Source organism: Micromys minutus (genome assembly GCF_963924665.1).
Source record: "Micromys minutus genome assembly, chromosome: 1".
NCBI lineage: Eukaryota > Metazoa > Chordata > Mammalia > Rodentia > Muridae > Micromys > Micromys minutus.
Genome location: NC_137969.1, coordinates 247,800,623 through 247,818,153, shown reverse-complemented (window position 1 = coordinate 247,818,153; position 17,531 = coordinate 247,800,623). Strand labels below are relative to the sequence as shown.

The 17,531-nt window shown below is 46.5% G+C and overlaps 1 protein-coding gene across 1 annotated transcript in view; it reads right to left on the bottom strand.

Annotated features, from left to right (window-relative positions):
- The window catches only part of AK7 (adenylate kinase 7), a gene marked incomplete at both ends in the record, with an annotated part of 58,308 nt that overhangs the window by 18,252 nt on the left and 22,525 nt on the right, over positions 1-17,531 (bottom strand). The window contains 5 exons of the mRNA XM_080923008.1: positions 1,040-1,168; positions 11,589-11,718; positions 12,444-12,572; positions 14,737-14,886; positions 16,197-16,274. Of these exons, the coding sequence (XP_080779134.1) occupies positions 1,040-1,168; positions 11,589-11,718; positions 12,444-12,572; positions 14,737-14,886; positions 16,197-16,274 (616 nt within the window). The remainder of the gene's footprint in view (positions 1-1,039; positions 1,169-11,588; positions 11,719-12,443; positions 12,573-14,736; positions 14,887-16,196; positions 16,275-17,531) is intronic.

Sequence of the window (17,531 nt, the reverse complement as noted above, 5' to 3'; positions counted from 1 at the left end):
TGTTTTACATGTACTTTTTGCTCATTGTAACTAGTAAGACCTTAATGCAGAGTATCAAACCTTAAAAAAAAGAAAAAATAAGCCAAGCAGTGACACAATTGTATTTGTATACATTTATGCAAAAATGTTTAAAATTTTTTTCTTTTATCTTTGTTTTTTAAAATAAAGTTAAAAAAAAGGAAAGTAAAAAAGAAGAAAAGAAAAGAAAAGAAAAATCCCCTTGTCAGAGGATCTCGTATAAAACTCGAGTGAGGTACTCTCCGACTGTTTACCATCCTAGTGTCAGAGGATCTGGCTTATACCAAAAGACAAGCAAATGAAAGTGTATGGGGTACAGCTTCAAGAGGATGGATTTCAAGGCAGGGTTTCTCTGTGTAGCCCTGGCTGTCCTGGACCTCGATCTAGAGACCAAGTTGGCCTCCAATTCAGAGATCCTCAACCTCCCGAGTTCAGGGAATTTAAAGGTGTGTCCTATCACACGCAGCTAGGAGGGTAGATCTTGTGCTCCGTGTTTGTGCTACAAAAAGAAAACAAGAGGTTACAAGAGGTCCCCAGAATTCACATGGTGGAAGGAGAAAATTTATTCCTGCAGCCTGTTCTGACTTCCAAACACATGCCATGGCATGATTACCTCAAAAACTGTCTTTACAGTAAATAAATGCAAGGTGGGGGGGTGGGGACTTAGAAGTTATGAGCTCAGTAACAAACCAAGCAGGGCAGCGCGCTGTGGCTGAAATTCTAGCAGTTGGAGGCAGAGGCAGGAAGTTCAGGGAAGTTCAAGGTTACTCACTGCTATATAGTTCGAGAGTTCAAAGTCAGCCTGAGCCTCTCAGAAAATAAAACATTAGAGTCAGAAATAAGTCTCTCACACTGTTTGTTTGTTTGACTGGGCAAATATTTCCCCAACAGTAAGACTGTAAAAATAAATAAATAAAAGCAAAGTAAATTAGAAACACAGATTTAAGAAGACAAACAAAATGACAAGGTTCCAATTTAAGAGTGTGAACACTCAGAACGGAGAGAGAGCACCCACACTTACGATTGAACAAGTCTTTCGCTTGATCATAGGTCTTTGGGTAGCCATCCAAAATGTAACCTTGGTTCCTACAAGGCATAGATTTGAGCTTTTCTTTCACAAATCGAATTACATATTGGTCTTCTAGCCGACCTGATTTAGAAAACAAAAACAAAACCATAAATATATAAGTTATGGCGACACACACTCCACACAGGTGAGGGTGCTCTAAGCCCCTCCGGAGACTGTTGTGTGGTCAGGCATGCGGTTGAAGACCCCATTCTTTTACCCCTAAAGTCAAACTCAGTCACGTTGTTGTTTCATGGTTGAGCATGACATATTTAAGTGCAAAGTTAAGCAGCAGTGAACTGAGCTACAAAAAAGGAAGAGCAGGGACCGGGGGTGCTTGGGAAACCGTTCATGACACAACTTTTGTGTGAAGCTCATCGAGGACTGAGAAGAATGACATCATGTGGGGTCAAGTCCTACCTGCTTGAAGAATTTCCTTTGGTTTTACGTGGTTTGTTTGTTTGTTTGTTTGGGGGGTCCAGACAGAGTTTTTCTGTGTAGCTCTGACCGTCCTGGAACTTGCTCTGTAGACAAGGCTGACCTTGAACTCACAAAGATCTGCCTGCCTCTGCCTCCCGAGTGTTAGGGTTAAAATTGTGTGCCAGCACTCTGAAGCTTCCCTTTGATTTTTAATTTATGTGCCTCTGTGTGTGTGCTTACACGCATGCATGTGTACGGAAGTGTTGCTGTATGCCTGTGTGTATTAAGTGTGTGTGGGTGTCCTTAGAAGGTATTGGATCCCTGGAACTGGAGTTCCTGGTGGGTATAAGCTGCCCGGTGTGCTGGGAACCTCTTCAAGGCCAGCACATACTCCGAGCCATCTCTCCATCTCCCCCCTCCTTATTTATTTTTTTTACATTTTATTTATTCTGTGGGTACACATGTGTCATCGGGTGCATGTTGAGGTCAGAAGACAATTTGTGAGAGTCGGTTCTCTCCTGCTTCCACATGGGTCTTAGAGGAGATCAAACCCAGGCCCCCATCTTGGCTGCAGTCACCTTTACCCCTGAGCCATTTCACTGCTCCTCAGTTCTGACCTCAGCACATAGTAGTAAATAATACTTCAGTTGTGGGAGTTGAGTGGGGCAGTATTCCAGTACTCTGCATTGCAGGATATTTGATCACCCTGTAAACCCCAAGAGTTGCTGGGAAAAAAAAAAAAAAAAAAAAAAAAAAAAAACCAAACCTATTTCTAGTTGTGGTGTGTCTCAGCCCTTAGCACACACCTTTAATCCCTCTGACTGGAACACAGACAAAACCTTGGTACACACCTTTGATTACAATGAAGGTGAAGGTAGTTTTTGGAAGAAAGCATCTGTGTTTGAAAGTGATGTCAATTGAGTGGCAGATAAAGTGACGAATCAGAGAAAGATTTGACAGCATAGGAGACACCCAATTCTCTAGGGAAAAGAGAGAGGAACAGGAAGTTCCGAGAGAGTGCAGAGAGAAAGAGATAAGAAAAGGCAAAAAAGGAGGAGTTGGTTTTACTGGGAGAGTTTGACAGAGAGAACGAGCTAGCACGGGTGAAGACAGAACGAGCCGGAGTGAGCAGGAACCAGATCAGAACAGATTAGAACATGCCAAAGCTAGCATGAGGCCAAGCAGAGCAACTCAGGAGAGAGACCAGACTGAGTCAATCAGTTTAGAGAGAAGTTTTGAACCAGAACAGCTGAGTTGACCAGCCAGCCAGAGAGCAGAACGAACAAGAGAGGGTGAGCTTTTTCAGCAGCAGGTCTCAGAGGCCGGTCTCAGAGGCTGCAAACATTCGAGGCCTAGATAACATTGTACAGAGGCCGGAAACTTCCAGGACTAGGCCTAGGTTAGCAGACTGAGGCAGTGAACCTAGGAGGTGACAATAATTACAAGAGAATAAAAATTATTTGGTTTTGAACCCTGGGACAAGGGACTGAGGCACATATTTTACACATCAAAGCAGACTTGGCCCCCAGGTTCTCTCAGCATCCCTCAGTCTCTACCTGGCATGCCCTGCCCCCAACACTGAACTTTCCAGCCCAGGGGAACGGCTGCCCTTCCCCCAGAGGCTCCTCCCTATATAATTCAGATGTTTTCTGTCTCTCTCCCTCCCTTCCTTCCCCTCCTCTCTCTCTCTTTCCCTCTCCCTCTCTCTCTTTCTCTCTCTGTTTCTCCCCTCTCTTTCTTTCTCTCTCTCCCCCTTTCCTTCTTCTCTTTCCCTTCTCTCTCTGCCCTCTCTCCAGGTCTCCCCATCTCTTTCTCTCCCCCCCTCTTTCTTCTTTCTCTGCACACCCCACATGGTGTATACCTCTCTCCATTTCGACGACATCCCTGGTCTCACACCCTTAGGGCAAGAGAGCAGCTTCCCAATAAATCTGTCTATATACAATCTAGTCTGGTTTGAATTGGCTCGTTTCAATTACGGAGAAATAACCCATCAGCAGCTATGTTTTAAAATTTTGCTAGCACGTGCTAGCAGGTACACGTTTAGGCTGAGACTATAACTCAGCTGTAGAGCGAGTGTTTGACACACACAAGGCCCTGTGTTTTACACACACACCTCCACCCACTCCCTTCCCAACGAAAGGAGGTGCATGGTAAATATTTGCTAGATCTGGACAGCAAACTCAAGCTGACTTTCAAAGGCTTCAGAAAAGGGCTGAGGCCAGAGCCTAGAGGCTTGGCACCTGCTGGGGGCGCCCCTGCATTTACTACTCCCGGTACCCTGAATAATAATTAATAAAATAAGTCCTTCGAGAAAAATGAGGCTATAATCAGGCTGTGCACACCCTGCTCCCACACCCCTGCCCCTACACCCTCTGTCCCCACACCCCCTCCCCTCACACCCCCTGCTCCAGGTCACTGACCTTTGGTCAGTTCTTTCTTTAGCCCCAACCTGGAGTTCCTGGAAACTGCTAGGAGAGATTGGGAGGGAGGAGTCTGTTCTGCAGTGGGCTCAGTAGTTCTGTGGCAATGTGCTGTGATTCCTTCACAGCCAGCTACTTCCCGGCGGGGGGCACGTCCAGACACAGCCTGTCTATACGCATCTTGATGAGAACTAAAAAGCAGTGTGTCTGGCAAAGCCCCAAAGACTCTTCCAGGGCACACATTGCACCTTTAGCTTACCAGGGAGTCTGTGATGTGAAATCAATAGTTTGGGGGTCCTCGCTTGTTAGCATTTTACAAATGACCACAAAATAAATGATCTCACTAAAAATATGGAGTTTGAGTTCAATCCAGGATACACTGTGAGTTCCAGACCAGCCTAGGCGTATATAGATATATAATGTATACACACACACACACACGCACACACACACACACACACACACACACACATATATATATATTATATACACATATATCTCCAGCCCAGCACACACTAGACTCCAGGTTTAGTCCTCAGCACCACATTCCGTGTATGGTGGCACACACCTCAATCCCAGCACTCAGAAATGAAGGGCAGGAGGATCAGGAGTTCGAGACCACCCTTTACTATATAGCCAGTTTAAGGCCAACTTGGCTACATGAGACTCTGCCTCAAAATGAACAAATGAACAACAAATGTTAAAAAAAAAAAAAAAAAAAGCAAAGCAAGCCCCAAGACTCCCTTCTACTTTCCCGTGCCACACAGGTCACTAGTAGTGAAGAATCAGAAAGTCTTGTCCTTCAGAAGTCCATGCCGAAAGAAGCAAAAGAGGTCAAAGGTATCGTTTAGCATAAGCAGATTCCCCCTAACGATTCCATACCCATAAGGTTTGTAGTTGGTACAAAGAAATAAGTAAAGAAATAAATCCAAAATTAAATAAGTACATAAATAAGTAAGTAAGTGACTTACTAGTATTTGAACCTGGACCTTTTAAGCAGTTGGCTCTCATTTTCTAGAGGGTCTGTTTATTTACCTCTGTTCCGTGTGTAGAAGAATGTGCATGTGCACATGTATGTGGGGGGATATGAAGATGCTGGGGGCCCTTCTCCCTCACTCTCCACCTCATTCCCTTGAGATAGGTTCTCTCACAGGACCCGGAGCGAGCCTGGTAGCCAGCACGCCCTAGCCACCCTGTCTCCACACTCGATGCCTAGCTCTGGGGTATAAAGATGCTCACCCACTCATCTGGTTTGTTTTAAACCCTGAGGGTTGCCGTGACTTTCTGCTCATTCAGAAAGAGAGGTGTGACCGGTAGGTAAGAATGGAGTTCCTGCAGCAGTTTTTGCTCATTTTGGAATAGTAGAGGCATAGCCGACGCTTGGTTTGAATGAGGAATGTTGCCTACAGGAATGAGTGTTTGAACCCCTGTTGTCCAGTAGGTAGCGCTGTTCGTGTTTGGGAACTTTAGGAGGTTCCGCCTTGACAGAGGGAGTGCGGGCTTTGAGTATTTGCAGTCTAGCCGGCTTCTTGCTCTCCCTGGGTTTCATGCTTGGATCTGAAGATGTAAGCCCTCCACTTCCTGCTCCCACTGCCACACCTGCTGCTTGCTGCCATGCTTCCCAAGAGTCCCCAAGAGTTCCTTCTCTGAAACCGTAAGCCCAAGTAAATTGTAAGTTGTCTTGGTCATGGTGTTTCATGACAGCAACAGAAAAGTCATGAAGAGAGGTACCCTAAGGGAGTGCCTACGTGCCTTTCTCTAGACGATGCTCACCTCCCTAGAGATCATTCATGACCTTTGGACAACGTTGAGCTCTGTCTGAGACAGGGGACTGCCCCTTTATGCATACTTGCTTAGGCATAAATGTTACAATGCTCTTTTGAGGGTCATGGTACAGCATATGCAGTGAATGCAGGAAATAGGGAGGTAGCCATAGAGAAGCAGATAGACAGGTCCTTCATCTCTTACCTGTGACGAGAGCACCAAAAGTCTGCTTAACAAAAGTCTCTCAAACAGAATGTAAACTGTAATCTTCATGTTGTGCAAGCCGTGCTTTATATCTGCCACTTTGTATTTTGGAAAAAAACAAATCAGAAAACAACATTTATTTTGGAGTCTGGAGAGGTGCTTAGCAGTTAGGAGCACTGGATGCTCTTCCGGAGAACCCTGTTTTTTTTTTTTTTTTTAAATCTTTAGTGCTCACATAGCAGTGGGCAACAACCATTAGCAACTCATATATATATATATATATATATATATATATATATATATATATATATATATATATACACATAATTTAAAGGGATATTTGTTTTTATTTCATGTATATAGGTATTTTTGCCTATACGTATGTGCACCAACATATGTGCTCGGTGCCTGTGGAGGTCGGAAGAAGACGGCCAATCCTCTGAAGCTAGAGTTGTGCAGGCTTGTGAGCTTCTGTGTGGGTGCTGGGAATCGGATGAACCCAGATCCTCTGCAAGAGCAGCCTGTTCTCTTGAACCGACACATCTCCCTGTCCTCTCATCTCGTGTCTTTGGACTCACCTCTCCCACCAACCTCCATCCATCTTCTCCTCTCTTCAACTTCTAGATTAGACCTATTTCTAAAAGATGCTCTACAAACAAGACTACAAGACTCGCCTGCCGTTCCAGCATGCCGAAGGTTAGGTCTGGAGGATCTCTGAGAGTCTGAGGTTAGCCTGGGCTACACAGGGAGCTCCAAGCCAACCTGGGTGACCTAGAAAGACCCTGTCTCAAAAAGTCTCAGAAGAGAAGAGAGCATGTGCTTTCCATGTGAGCCCTTTCTTATTTCACGTAGCGGATACATTCCTGTTCCTAGAGGAGGGGGCATGTTTCCAGTACTTTTCATTTTCTTCTTTGTTCTTCTTGGGGTGTGGTTTTGTTGACCTTAAAGTCCAGGTTTCCTTGCCTCTGCCTCCCAAGAATACAGTTGTGGAATACTGTGCCTGGTCAACTTCCATTTCAAAGATAGAGTAAGATTCCTCTGTGTGTGCCTGTGTGTGTTTGTGTCTCTGTGTGTGTCTGTGTCCGTGTGTCCGTCCATGTGGACGATATGAGGTGTCTTCCTCAGTTGCTCTCTATCTTACTTTTTTAAAAAAGCTTTTAGATTTATTTATTTATTTTGTTATGAGTGCTTTGCTCACATGTATGTCTATGCACCGAGTACATGCTTGGTGCGTGAGAGGGTCAGAAGAGGGCACTGTATCTCCTGGAACTAGACTTATGGAAGGTTGTGAGTGATCACGTGGGTGCTGGAAATCAAACCCAGGTCCTCTGCAACAACAACAGGCGTTTTAATCTGCAGCCTCATTGCTCCATTCCCTCCTCCTGATTTTTATTTTCTTGAGACAGGGTCTCTATACACAGCCCTGGCTATCCTGGAACTCACTATGCAGACCAGGCTGGCCTCAGACTCAGAGATCCACTTGCCTCTGCCTGCAGAGTGTGAGATTAAAGACGTGCACCAGCATGCTCTGCTTCCCGCCTTAGATTTTGAGACAGGGACTCTCCCTGAACCTGGAGGTCCCTAATGTGGGTATCGGGATGGCCAGTCAGCTCTAGGGATCCACCTGTCACCAGCCGCCCACCCTCCCAAGGTTAGGGCTACAGATGTGTGCCAGGCATCTGAATTCAGGTCCTTGGGTCTAGCAGAAGTAAGGTATCAACTGAGCCATCTCCCCGGTCCCTTTTGTGTTTTCAGACAGGGTCTCTTTATTAACTCCAGGCTACCCTGCAACTCCTGATGGTCCTTCAGCTTCCCCACCTGCCCATCCGTGCTTCACTACCTTAGGACTTCCCACAGTCTTTCCATGAGAGCTGGACTTGTCTACTTTATAAAGAATGAATGAAGTCCAACTGGATGCAGCTTTTAAATCACAACTCTGGTTTTCTTCTCTTTAACTTCCAGTCTATCTTTTCCAACGTTTTAAAAAGATTCATTTATTTATTATATGTGAGCACACTGTAGCTGTCTTCAGACGCACCAGAAGAGGGCATCCGATCTCATTACAGATGGTTGTAAGCTACCATATGGTTGCTGGGATTTGAACTCAGGACCTCTCAGAAGAGCAGTCAGTGCTCTTAACCGCTGAGCCATCTCTCCAGCCCTGTCTTTTCCAATATTAATGATAATTAAAATGTTGCTCTTAATCCACATTTATAATGACTAAAATGGGGTTTAAAAGTAGCTGCCAAGGGAAGGCGGGGAGGGGATAACATTTGAAATGTAAATACAGAGAATATCCAATAAAATATTTTTTTTTTAAAAAGTAGCTGCCAAGCCAAGATTCTCCAGTATCCTGTACTCGGGGAAGTGAAGAGGACCATGAAGATTTCTCCATTCTTAGTAAAAGACTCCCCGAGAAGCCCCACCAGCCAGACTCAGCTCTGTGGACGTAGGTGCACCGAGCAAGCACAGTGACTTCATAGGTAAGGCATTCCGGCTGAAGGGCAGATGTGGGTGGGAGCTAAGACCAGGCTGTGGTGTACCTCCCCGTGGGGCCGGGAAACGGGTGCTGCTGGAGACCTTGGAACTGAGAGGGTCATGTGAGGGAAGGGTGAGCTCCCTGGGTATGCTGAACCCCTGTCCCTGCAGAGGGTTCAAAGGTCTTGTTTTGTTCAAACATACTCAAGGTTCATGTTCTCAGTTCAAGTAAACATGGACAGGAGGGGGTTTGTGGACAAACCTGGTGTCCTAGTTTCGTTTCTGTTGCTGTGATTAAAATAGTATGACAAAAACAGTGTAGGGAAAAACGGTTATTTTGGCTCACAATTACAGGTTAGTGGCTCATGGGGGCAGCGAAACCAAAGTTGCAAGAGCTAAAATGCTAGACACATCATCCACAGCCAGCAGAGAGAAATGAATGCATGCATGCTTAGCTCTTCCTCTATGCTTATATGGTCCTGCCCCTTGCCTAAGGGATAGATGATGCCACCCAGAGTGGGCCTAGTCCTCTAAAAAATTAACAATCGAGACAATCTCCCACAGACATGCCCACGGTCCAACTTGATCTGGGGAATCCCTAACCAGGACTGTCATCCTAGGTGATCCCAGGTTGTGTCGAGTTGACAATTAAAACTAATCATCATACTTGAGAAACTGAAGATCGTCCTAGGGTAAGAGAAGACCAGATAAACACCTCTAAGTGTGTAGGAAGTGGGGTGTGTGTGTATTGGGGTGCCGACTAGGAGAGGCCATGCAGAAGAATAGTGAGTTTGGGGAGAGACTAGGCTACATAAGGAGACCCTACCTCAAAACACCAAAACGAAGCAATGTAGAGCCAATGTTGTCTCACTCTGTAGGGGTGTCTCACTTGTGTATGGGGCTGTCCAGGCCTCTTCTCAAAAGCCTGCGCAGCTCACTGTGCCCTGTTTAGGTTCTTAAACCTCAACCTAAACCCCAGCCACAATGTTCCTACTGCCCCTAAACATTCCATTCAGCAGATTCTTTCCATAGTTCCTTCCTGTGGAATGCCTTATCTTGAGGGATTTCCCTCCCCTCCCCAAGAGAGAGCGACAGCTGTGGGGAAAGCTAGGGCTATATTAGACTCTAAAACCAGACTGTAGTTCCAGACTGTGGTCTCTTGGGCAAGGCAGAGGCCTCACTGTATCTTCAAACATTAGCCTGTTTTCTGTGTTGGCCTCTTTCCCCTCCGGAAAATCGCTATGTAAACATTGTTTCCTCTTGGGCACAACAAGGCAGAAACAAGCCCAGATCAGGGGTTGCACTGAGGTATGTATGTTCAGATCAGGCCGGCCTGTAGCAAGAGAGCAAGAGGTAACCTCAACTAGAGAGAGAACAGGGAGGCCAGAGATCTTAAAAGGCAAGGGGATGTAACTAGACACTCAAGGGCTGGAGTCACAGCCTGAAGCAGATCAAAGAGCCCTGAGCAGTGGCGTGTCCCCTGTGTGGGATGCTTCGCAGTCAGTGCCATGGCTGGGCGAGCAGGTACTTAAGAAACTGCTTTTGCTTAAAAAGCCCCCGACTCCTCGCTTGGGCCCACAGGGTAACTAAAAGCAGACTGGAAGGCAGGCATCTCCTCCACAGTTACTGCTCATCCGTCCTCTGCACTCTGGGCCAGACTCCCACTGAGCTCTGCAGACAGGCATGTTAGACCACCCAAGGAACTCCTCTAAAAAGTGCCATGCTAACCGCCTGCCCCATGTCACCCCCCTTCTAGGCTGAGGTCACAGTGATGACAGTGGTTGTTCTGAGCCTGCGGTCACCTTGGATTTGGAAACGGCAGAACCTCACAGACAGACCTCACGGATCACCCCAAAGTCCAAACCACCATCTCATGGGAATGGGCTTGTCTCTCTGGGGACAAAGGTTTCTGCATCCTGTCCCGAAGAACCTGGATCTGGACAACCCCCCGGGTCACGTGGTGATCAAGATTTCTTAAGCATGCATCCCCTCACCCTGCCCTGTTCTGTCTCTATAAAGTCGGGAGCTGGAAGATGAACAGTCCACCCTCTATCTGCCCCCAAAGGGCCACTGTGACTCAAATCTGCCTTTGCACAGTTGCCATTACCTCTGGGGCAGGCAGTGAGAGCTGACTGTGTTGGGACCCTCTTGTTTCATTAGGGCTGGGGAGATGGTTAACTGGGAAGAGTACCATCTGGGTGCCAGAGGTGTGGTATTCCTGAAGCGATCTCTAAGGCAGAAGTTCTCAACACGTGGACCGAGCGACCATTTCACAGGGGTCACATGACAGATACCCTGCATATCAAATGTTTACAATATGATTCATAACAGTAGCGAATTACAGTTAGGAAGTAGCAACAAAGATAATTTTACGGTTTGGGGAATCACCACAACATGAGGAACTGCATCAAAGGGTCACGGTGTTAGAAAGGTACAGAGCCACCGCCTAAGAGGGCTAAGGAGGACAGTCAGGGTCTATGCCACAGGACACCCCCCCAAAAAAAGAGCAGCAAGCTTCCAGTGCATTCTGCCATCTGAGGACACTGTATCCTTGTTACCTAGTGTCCCCTTAGCCCCCAGGCAACCCCAGGGCATCAGAAACGGCGATTGACAAGAGCGGAGTACGGGAGAAGAAAGCAGCGAAGCTGATCGAGAGCCTGCCATGTGGGAGTCCCAAGCAAGCACTAACTACAACGCAGCATGTAGACTCTCAGTGTTAAAGTAAGATCATGTGCAGGTGACGCTGCGATCCACAGCCTGAGAACGCTAAGGAATCACTATCGCAGAGCTACACCGCCAACCCCCTGATTCATTTTTTTTTTTTTTAAATTAGGAAACTACCAGATAGTCATCAAATTATTTTTCTGGGAAATGAGATAATAGACTATGTATCTTGTTGTTGTAATATTTTCTGCAGCACAGGAGCTTTAACAAAAGATTTTACTTTTGCTTTTATTTGTGTGTGTGTGTGTGTGTGTGTGTGTGTGTGTGTGAATGGGCACGCACTTGCACACGAGAGGGCGGTGCCTGTGCAGTTTCCTCTGGAGCTAGAGTTATAGGCTGCGACACGGGTATGTAGGTGCTGGAAAAGCAAGCGGAAGCTCTTGACCACTGTGCTATCTTTCCAGCCCTCGGACAGCATTTTAGAACCAGAGGGGAAGCTAAAGCCTCGCCCAGAGCCTGGCTCAGCTCTGGCTCCCCGGCTCTCTGGGCATCACCTGCGTTCTGCTCCATGCTTTCCTTGATGCCATCAAGGAGCTCCTGGGCGTCCTCTATGTTCTCCTCTTCCTCCTCCTCTTCGGTTTCCTCTTCTCCTTCCGCTGACTCCTTGGGTGCGACAATCGCCTCCTGTATGCCACGGGGGTGATCAGGTTGTGCCGCAAAGCATCTGGCTCATGAGCCTGGAAAAAGCCTAGGCTGGGAGTTACCCTATCACTGACATGGTGCACAGTCCTGCGGGAGGTGATCTCCCAAGATGGATAGGGGTCTTGAGGATTTCCTTAACTCTGCTTTTCGGAGAACAGAACTATATTCTGTGCTAACTCTACAACCACCCAGGACTGATCAGTTCTCCAAGGCACTACATTGTGTCTTTTCTGTCTTTCTTTCTTTCTTTTTTAGGATTTATTTTATCTCCCCCCCCCCCTTAATTTGAGGCAGGGTCTCAGTATAAGTGGTTATAAGCGGGTGTTCTTAACCACTGAGTAATCTCTCCAGCACCTAGTTTGTACCTTACTTGAAGGAAACACATTTTATAAAACTCAAGGATTTTAGACTAGGTGCAGCCGTGTAGTATAATTACATGCTTAGCATGTTCAAAGCCCTGGGTTCCATTCCTAGAACCCCTAAAATAATCTTTCACAATTACTTATAGAAGCATACCTTGTTTTTACCATTCCTAAGAGAATTATTATTTTTAAAAAGATAGTAAATAGTCGGACACTAGCCCGAGAAAAAAAAAATACAGTAAGTTTTAAAACTAAACTAAAAGTGTTCCAGCCCACAGGGAGAAGATGGGATGCTCTTGGGAAAGGCTGGAGGCAGAACCCCAACAAAGTAGCTGAGTGTGTTACCAGTTTGGCTATTGCTTCAGAGATCACATCCTTCAGCTTGATGTGATGCAGTTTGTAGTATTTGGCCAGCTCTTCAGAGATGCTGGATTTTCCCACACCAGGAGGACCAAGAATGCAGATCTTGATTGGCTAAAAGGGAACCGAGAATATATCTCTTAGGAGCTAGAAGGGGTGTTATTTCAGGACTGTTCTTTTCCAGGTCTCTGGATCCTTGAGAATGACTTCAGCAACTCAACCAGACTCCTGACTGTTCCGTCTGTGATGGTTTGAGTAGGTATGTCACCCTTTGGCTCAAGCATGTGAATGCTTGGCCCTAGGGAATTGTGCTATTAGGTGTGGCTTTGTTAGAATAGGTGTGACCTTGTTGGAGAATGTGTTTCACTCGGGGACGGGCTTTGAGATCTTATAAACTCCAGTCTGGTCAGTGTGTCACAGTCTCCTTCTGCCTTCAGATCCAGATGGAGGACTCTCAGCTCCTTCTTCAGCACTATGTCTGCCCACACACTGACATGTTTCCTACTATGACAATAATGGACTAAATTTCTGAAACTGTAAGCCAGTCCCAATGAAATGCCTGCCTTTATAAGAGTTGCCATGGTCATGGCATCTCATCACAATAGAAACCCTGCCAGTATGATTGCTACCCCATCATCCTGAAGATACCTGCCCCTTTGTCAAAGTAGCTCAGAGCCATTCATTCCATAAGAATTAAATAGCATCAGCGCTCTGACCTGGGCCAGTGGAGAATAAAGAACTCAACAGCCATGCTCAGGATGTTTGGCGTGGTAGTACATGCATGCTAGTAATCCCAGGATTTGGGAGATGGAGGTAGGAGGGTCATAAGGTCAAGGCCAGGCTCACTCAGCAGACTAGAGAAAAACAAGCCAGGGCATGTTATGTGAGACTGTCTAAAAACAAACAATGAGAGAGAGAGAGACAGACAGACAGATGGACAGACAGAAAACATGTGCCCAGGAACACCTAGAGGTACCCAGGCTTTATATGCCACCAGTTTTATTTGTCCTGGACCATTCTTACAAAGACACAACAATTTATGGTTCAGGGCACAGAGTCCTACATTGTCACTTAGTTGTGTTTGGACTGAACTTGGTCTTCAGCAGTTTAAAGTTAATTTATTTTGATTTTTTTAAATGATCTATTATTTTTAATAAATAAATTTCATTTTAAATGAAATAAATATCATCTCTTTATTTCAGACAAGAGCTCACTAGATAGCCCAGGCTGGCCTTCAACCTGTGAAAATCTTGCTTCTCCCTTCTGATCATTTTGTTAAAATCACTACTTTCCGTTGGGCATGGTGGCACACATCTTTAATCCCAGCACTCAGGAGGCAGAGGTAGGCAGAAATCTATGAGTTCAAGGCCAGCCTGGTCTACAAAGTAAATCCAGGACAGCGAAACCCCGTCTCCAAAAACTAAAACCAAAAACCAAACAAGCAAAAAAAAAAAAAAAAAAAAAAAAAAAATCCACTGCTTTTTCCTGCTTGAGGAGGTTAGAGAGTTCAAGGCTGCGTGGGTTTTATAGCACAAGAAGAGGGGGAGGCAGGGAGGGAGGGAGGGAGGGAGGGAAGGCAGGCAGGCTTGCCAGAATGCTGGAGGTGCTATAGCATTCATAAGCAGTTAGCAAGTACTTTTCTCAAACAGAAATAAAAAAGCATCAGTAACAAGCACTCACTTATGGGACTGTGGCCTAGCATTTTGCAAGTCGTATTTTGAAGCCATAGTCAGAGACGAAGAGAATTCCCACTGGCTGTGTCCATGTGTCTAAAGAACACATAATTTCACTCAGAACTTTGCCACTGCTATTCAGTGGTCCGGGACACGTGTGATAACCATGAACACTGGACTGGATCTGAGTGCCGGAGTTACTGTCACTGTCTGGTGAGGGGCCATAGGTGAGTGTCAAGATGTCGGGCAGTTGTGGAGGTGGGATAGGGCCAGGCTGGACCCCTAGATGGGTTTGCTGTAGCCAGTAGCATGAAGCCTAGCTGTCAGCTGAGCGGGCGGGTTGGTATGCCTCTTCTGTTCATACACCAAGAGTTAATCCTGCATCCTGGGGCAGACTGGCCTTATCCTGGACTAAAACCAGAATAACAATCTATCGCTTTGTTTAACTGACTACTTTGTTGTGATCCATGTTCCCAACACACGTGCAGATTATAAGAGACACGTGGGAAGTGAACCATGCGCTCGGGCGTTTTAACATGGAAACCCTCCCGCTGGTACAGAGGCGTCATCAGTGAGTTCGAAGGACAGTAAACAGTGGCGGTTACCAGTAACCCTCGGCTTTGCTTGTACTCTTTGAGGATGCTGTCGATGTTCTCCACGAATCCTATTTGGGAGACCCAGCGGATGTTAAAGTTCTCCTTCACAAACAGGGCTTCCATTCTGAGGTTGACCAGCAAGTGGTCGAGATGCTCTTGCTGCAGGCAGGAGGAGAGTGTCTTGTTATCCCCCGACAGTCCCCCGACAGTCATCGCAGGCTACAGTTGTTAAGGAAAGCCAGTGTGTGCACTGGACAGGGAAGGCCATCAGCCCGGCACTACATATCCACAGAGCACCTGATATTTCTTCTGCATCTTCACTGTTCTGGAGGTGGGAGCCAGGGCTTCCCCCATGCTCTTGGGCTGCAGCCCCAGCCGGGAGATATGTTTAAAGGCTCTTCAACTCTGGAGCGGAAGGCTTTGTTTTTCTTTTGGCTGGACAAACAGCTCAAGAGAAGGAAAACACTGGACTCCCAAACTAAGCCTCTTCCAGACCTCCCCATTCCCACCCCACAAATTCATTTTTTTTCTTCTTCTTTTTTTAAGATTTATTTATTCATTTTATGTGAGTACACTATTGCTCTTTTCAGACGCACCAGAAGGGGGCATCAGATCCCATTCCCAATGGTTGCGAGCCGCTGTGTGGTTGCTGGGATTTGAACTCAGGACCTCTGGAAGAGCAGCCAGTGCTCTTAACCACTGAGCCATCTCTTCAGCTTCACATTCATTTCTCCTTTCTATTCTAAGACTCTAAGACTCATGTAGCCCAGGTTAGCCTTGGAGTTACTTTGTATCTTAGACTTGACATTCTGGCTCCCATCCTCAGGTGCTAGGATCACAGGTAAAAGCCACCATGCCCATCCTAGGTTCTGCCCTGCCACCATTGCTGGTAAGGGAATCCAGGGCCTCAGACATGCTTTGCTGTTAGGCTTCTGAGACTTTCCTTCTGTTATGTAGGGCTGGATATTGGCCAATGCCTTACCTCCCCAGCCCTTTTTATTTTGATAAAGGGTTTCACTTAGTTGCTAAGGCTAGCCTTGAGCTCTTTCTGTAGCCCAGGCTGGCCATGAAGTCAGATCCTCCTGCCTCTGCCTCTGCCTCCCTAGGAGCTATATGCCCATCAAACCTGGCTTTAGCGCTTTAAATATTTTATAATTTAATGTATATATTTTGTCTTTATTTTGTTTGTTTGTCTGAGACAGGATCTCACATAGCCCAGGCTAGCCAATGATATGCCTTTGGACTCCTGATCCTTCTTTTTCTACCTGGGGTGTGAAGGTTATAAGTGGTCTCTGCTACACCAGGTAGCACCTACTCTTTAAAATAATGCAATCTCGTGGTTAATCCTCCCAAGTAAGTATGTAGGAAAACAATTCCCTAACCCACAAACCCCACCCATCCCCTTCAATATTATTTAGGGAAACAGTTCTTGAAAACAATGGTTTTTGTGTTTTTTTTCTTATACTGACTGTCAAGTCCTTTGTCAGGAAAGCATTTTCTTTGGGTACTTTCTGGATTTTTCCAGGGCCGGTATTTTTGCTGATGCACTGTTAGGGAGAAACAGAGGTTTCATTTGGTTTGCTTACAAGGTTTGACATAAAACTCAAGTGAATGTGAACGTGACCAGGCACGTGTGCTATGAGACATTTTCAAAACAGTCACAGATCCTACCCTCACGTGTTCTGCAAACACCCGGAAGCAGAGATGAGCAAGATGAGGTCTCTGCCCTCAGGGACCACCGAGGTCCAGGAAGAAGGCAGTCATGTGTTCAGATGACTAACCCTTGGGATGTTTGCGGCTGGACAAGCAGTCCATGCAGCTGTCTGTTAAACACGTGTGAAGAAGAGGGCCTGGTGCTTTTGACTCAGCTCCTGGACTGAGCCCCCAGCAGACCAGATCAAAGCAAAATGGAGTCCCTCAGGCTAAGGGGTCCTATAGGCAAATGAAACTGAAGGATGCAACAAACTTGCCCGTAATTTTATCTTTAGTCACTCTGAATATTTGTGCCCCTCTTCCCTATTCACACACTGAAATGTTAACCCTCAAGGTAAAGGTGTCTGATGGAGGAGGCTGCTCGATCATGATGGCAGGATCCCCATAAAGGAGGGCAGTGCTCTCAGAAAAGAATCCCAGGAGAGTGTCCCGCCTCTTTCTCCCATGTGAGATGCACACAGAGATGTGCTGTCTGTGAGGCCTTCAGCTGCTACCAAATCTGCCAATGCTTGGACTTTATACCCCCCCACCCCCACATTCCCATGGTTCCTGGCCTGCCTACTCTGTACATTTTGTTGCTGTGATTTATACAAGCTAAGGTACATGGAGGAGACACAGCTTTGGGCAGGTGAGTAGACTTGCCACCAAGTCCTGGTAACCTGAGCTGAATCCCTGGGATCCCACTGTGGAAGGAGAAAAAACAAACAAACAAACAAACAAACAAACAAACCCAACTCTGGAGAATTGTCCTCTGACCTCTACGTCTGCGCTGTGGTATGGTGTATGTGCAAGATGCACACTAAACTGATGTAATTCCGTTTTAAAGAGTGGTTGGAGACGCCTGATCTGTGAGGAACATGAGAGGGAGACAGGAAGGCTGCCGAGGAAGAACCCGGAACTGCATCGTGAAGGTGAGTGAGGGCCAGGGGAGACCTCAGCAGCTGGGCCAGTGCTTGTGCTATCTGAATTGGCCTGACCCCTGTCTAGAGAGTCTGGAAGTGCCTGTGGGTTGAGTGACCTTCTCTATCAGTCCTGCAGGCCAAGTGTTAGAGATTCCAGCATGTCACCTCGATGGCCTTCAGCGTGGACCC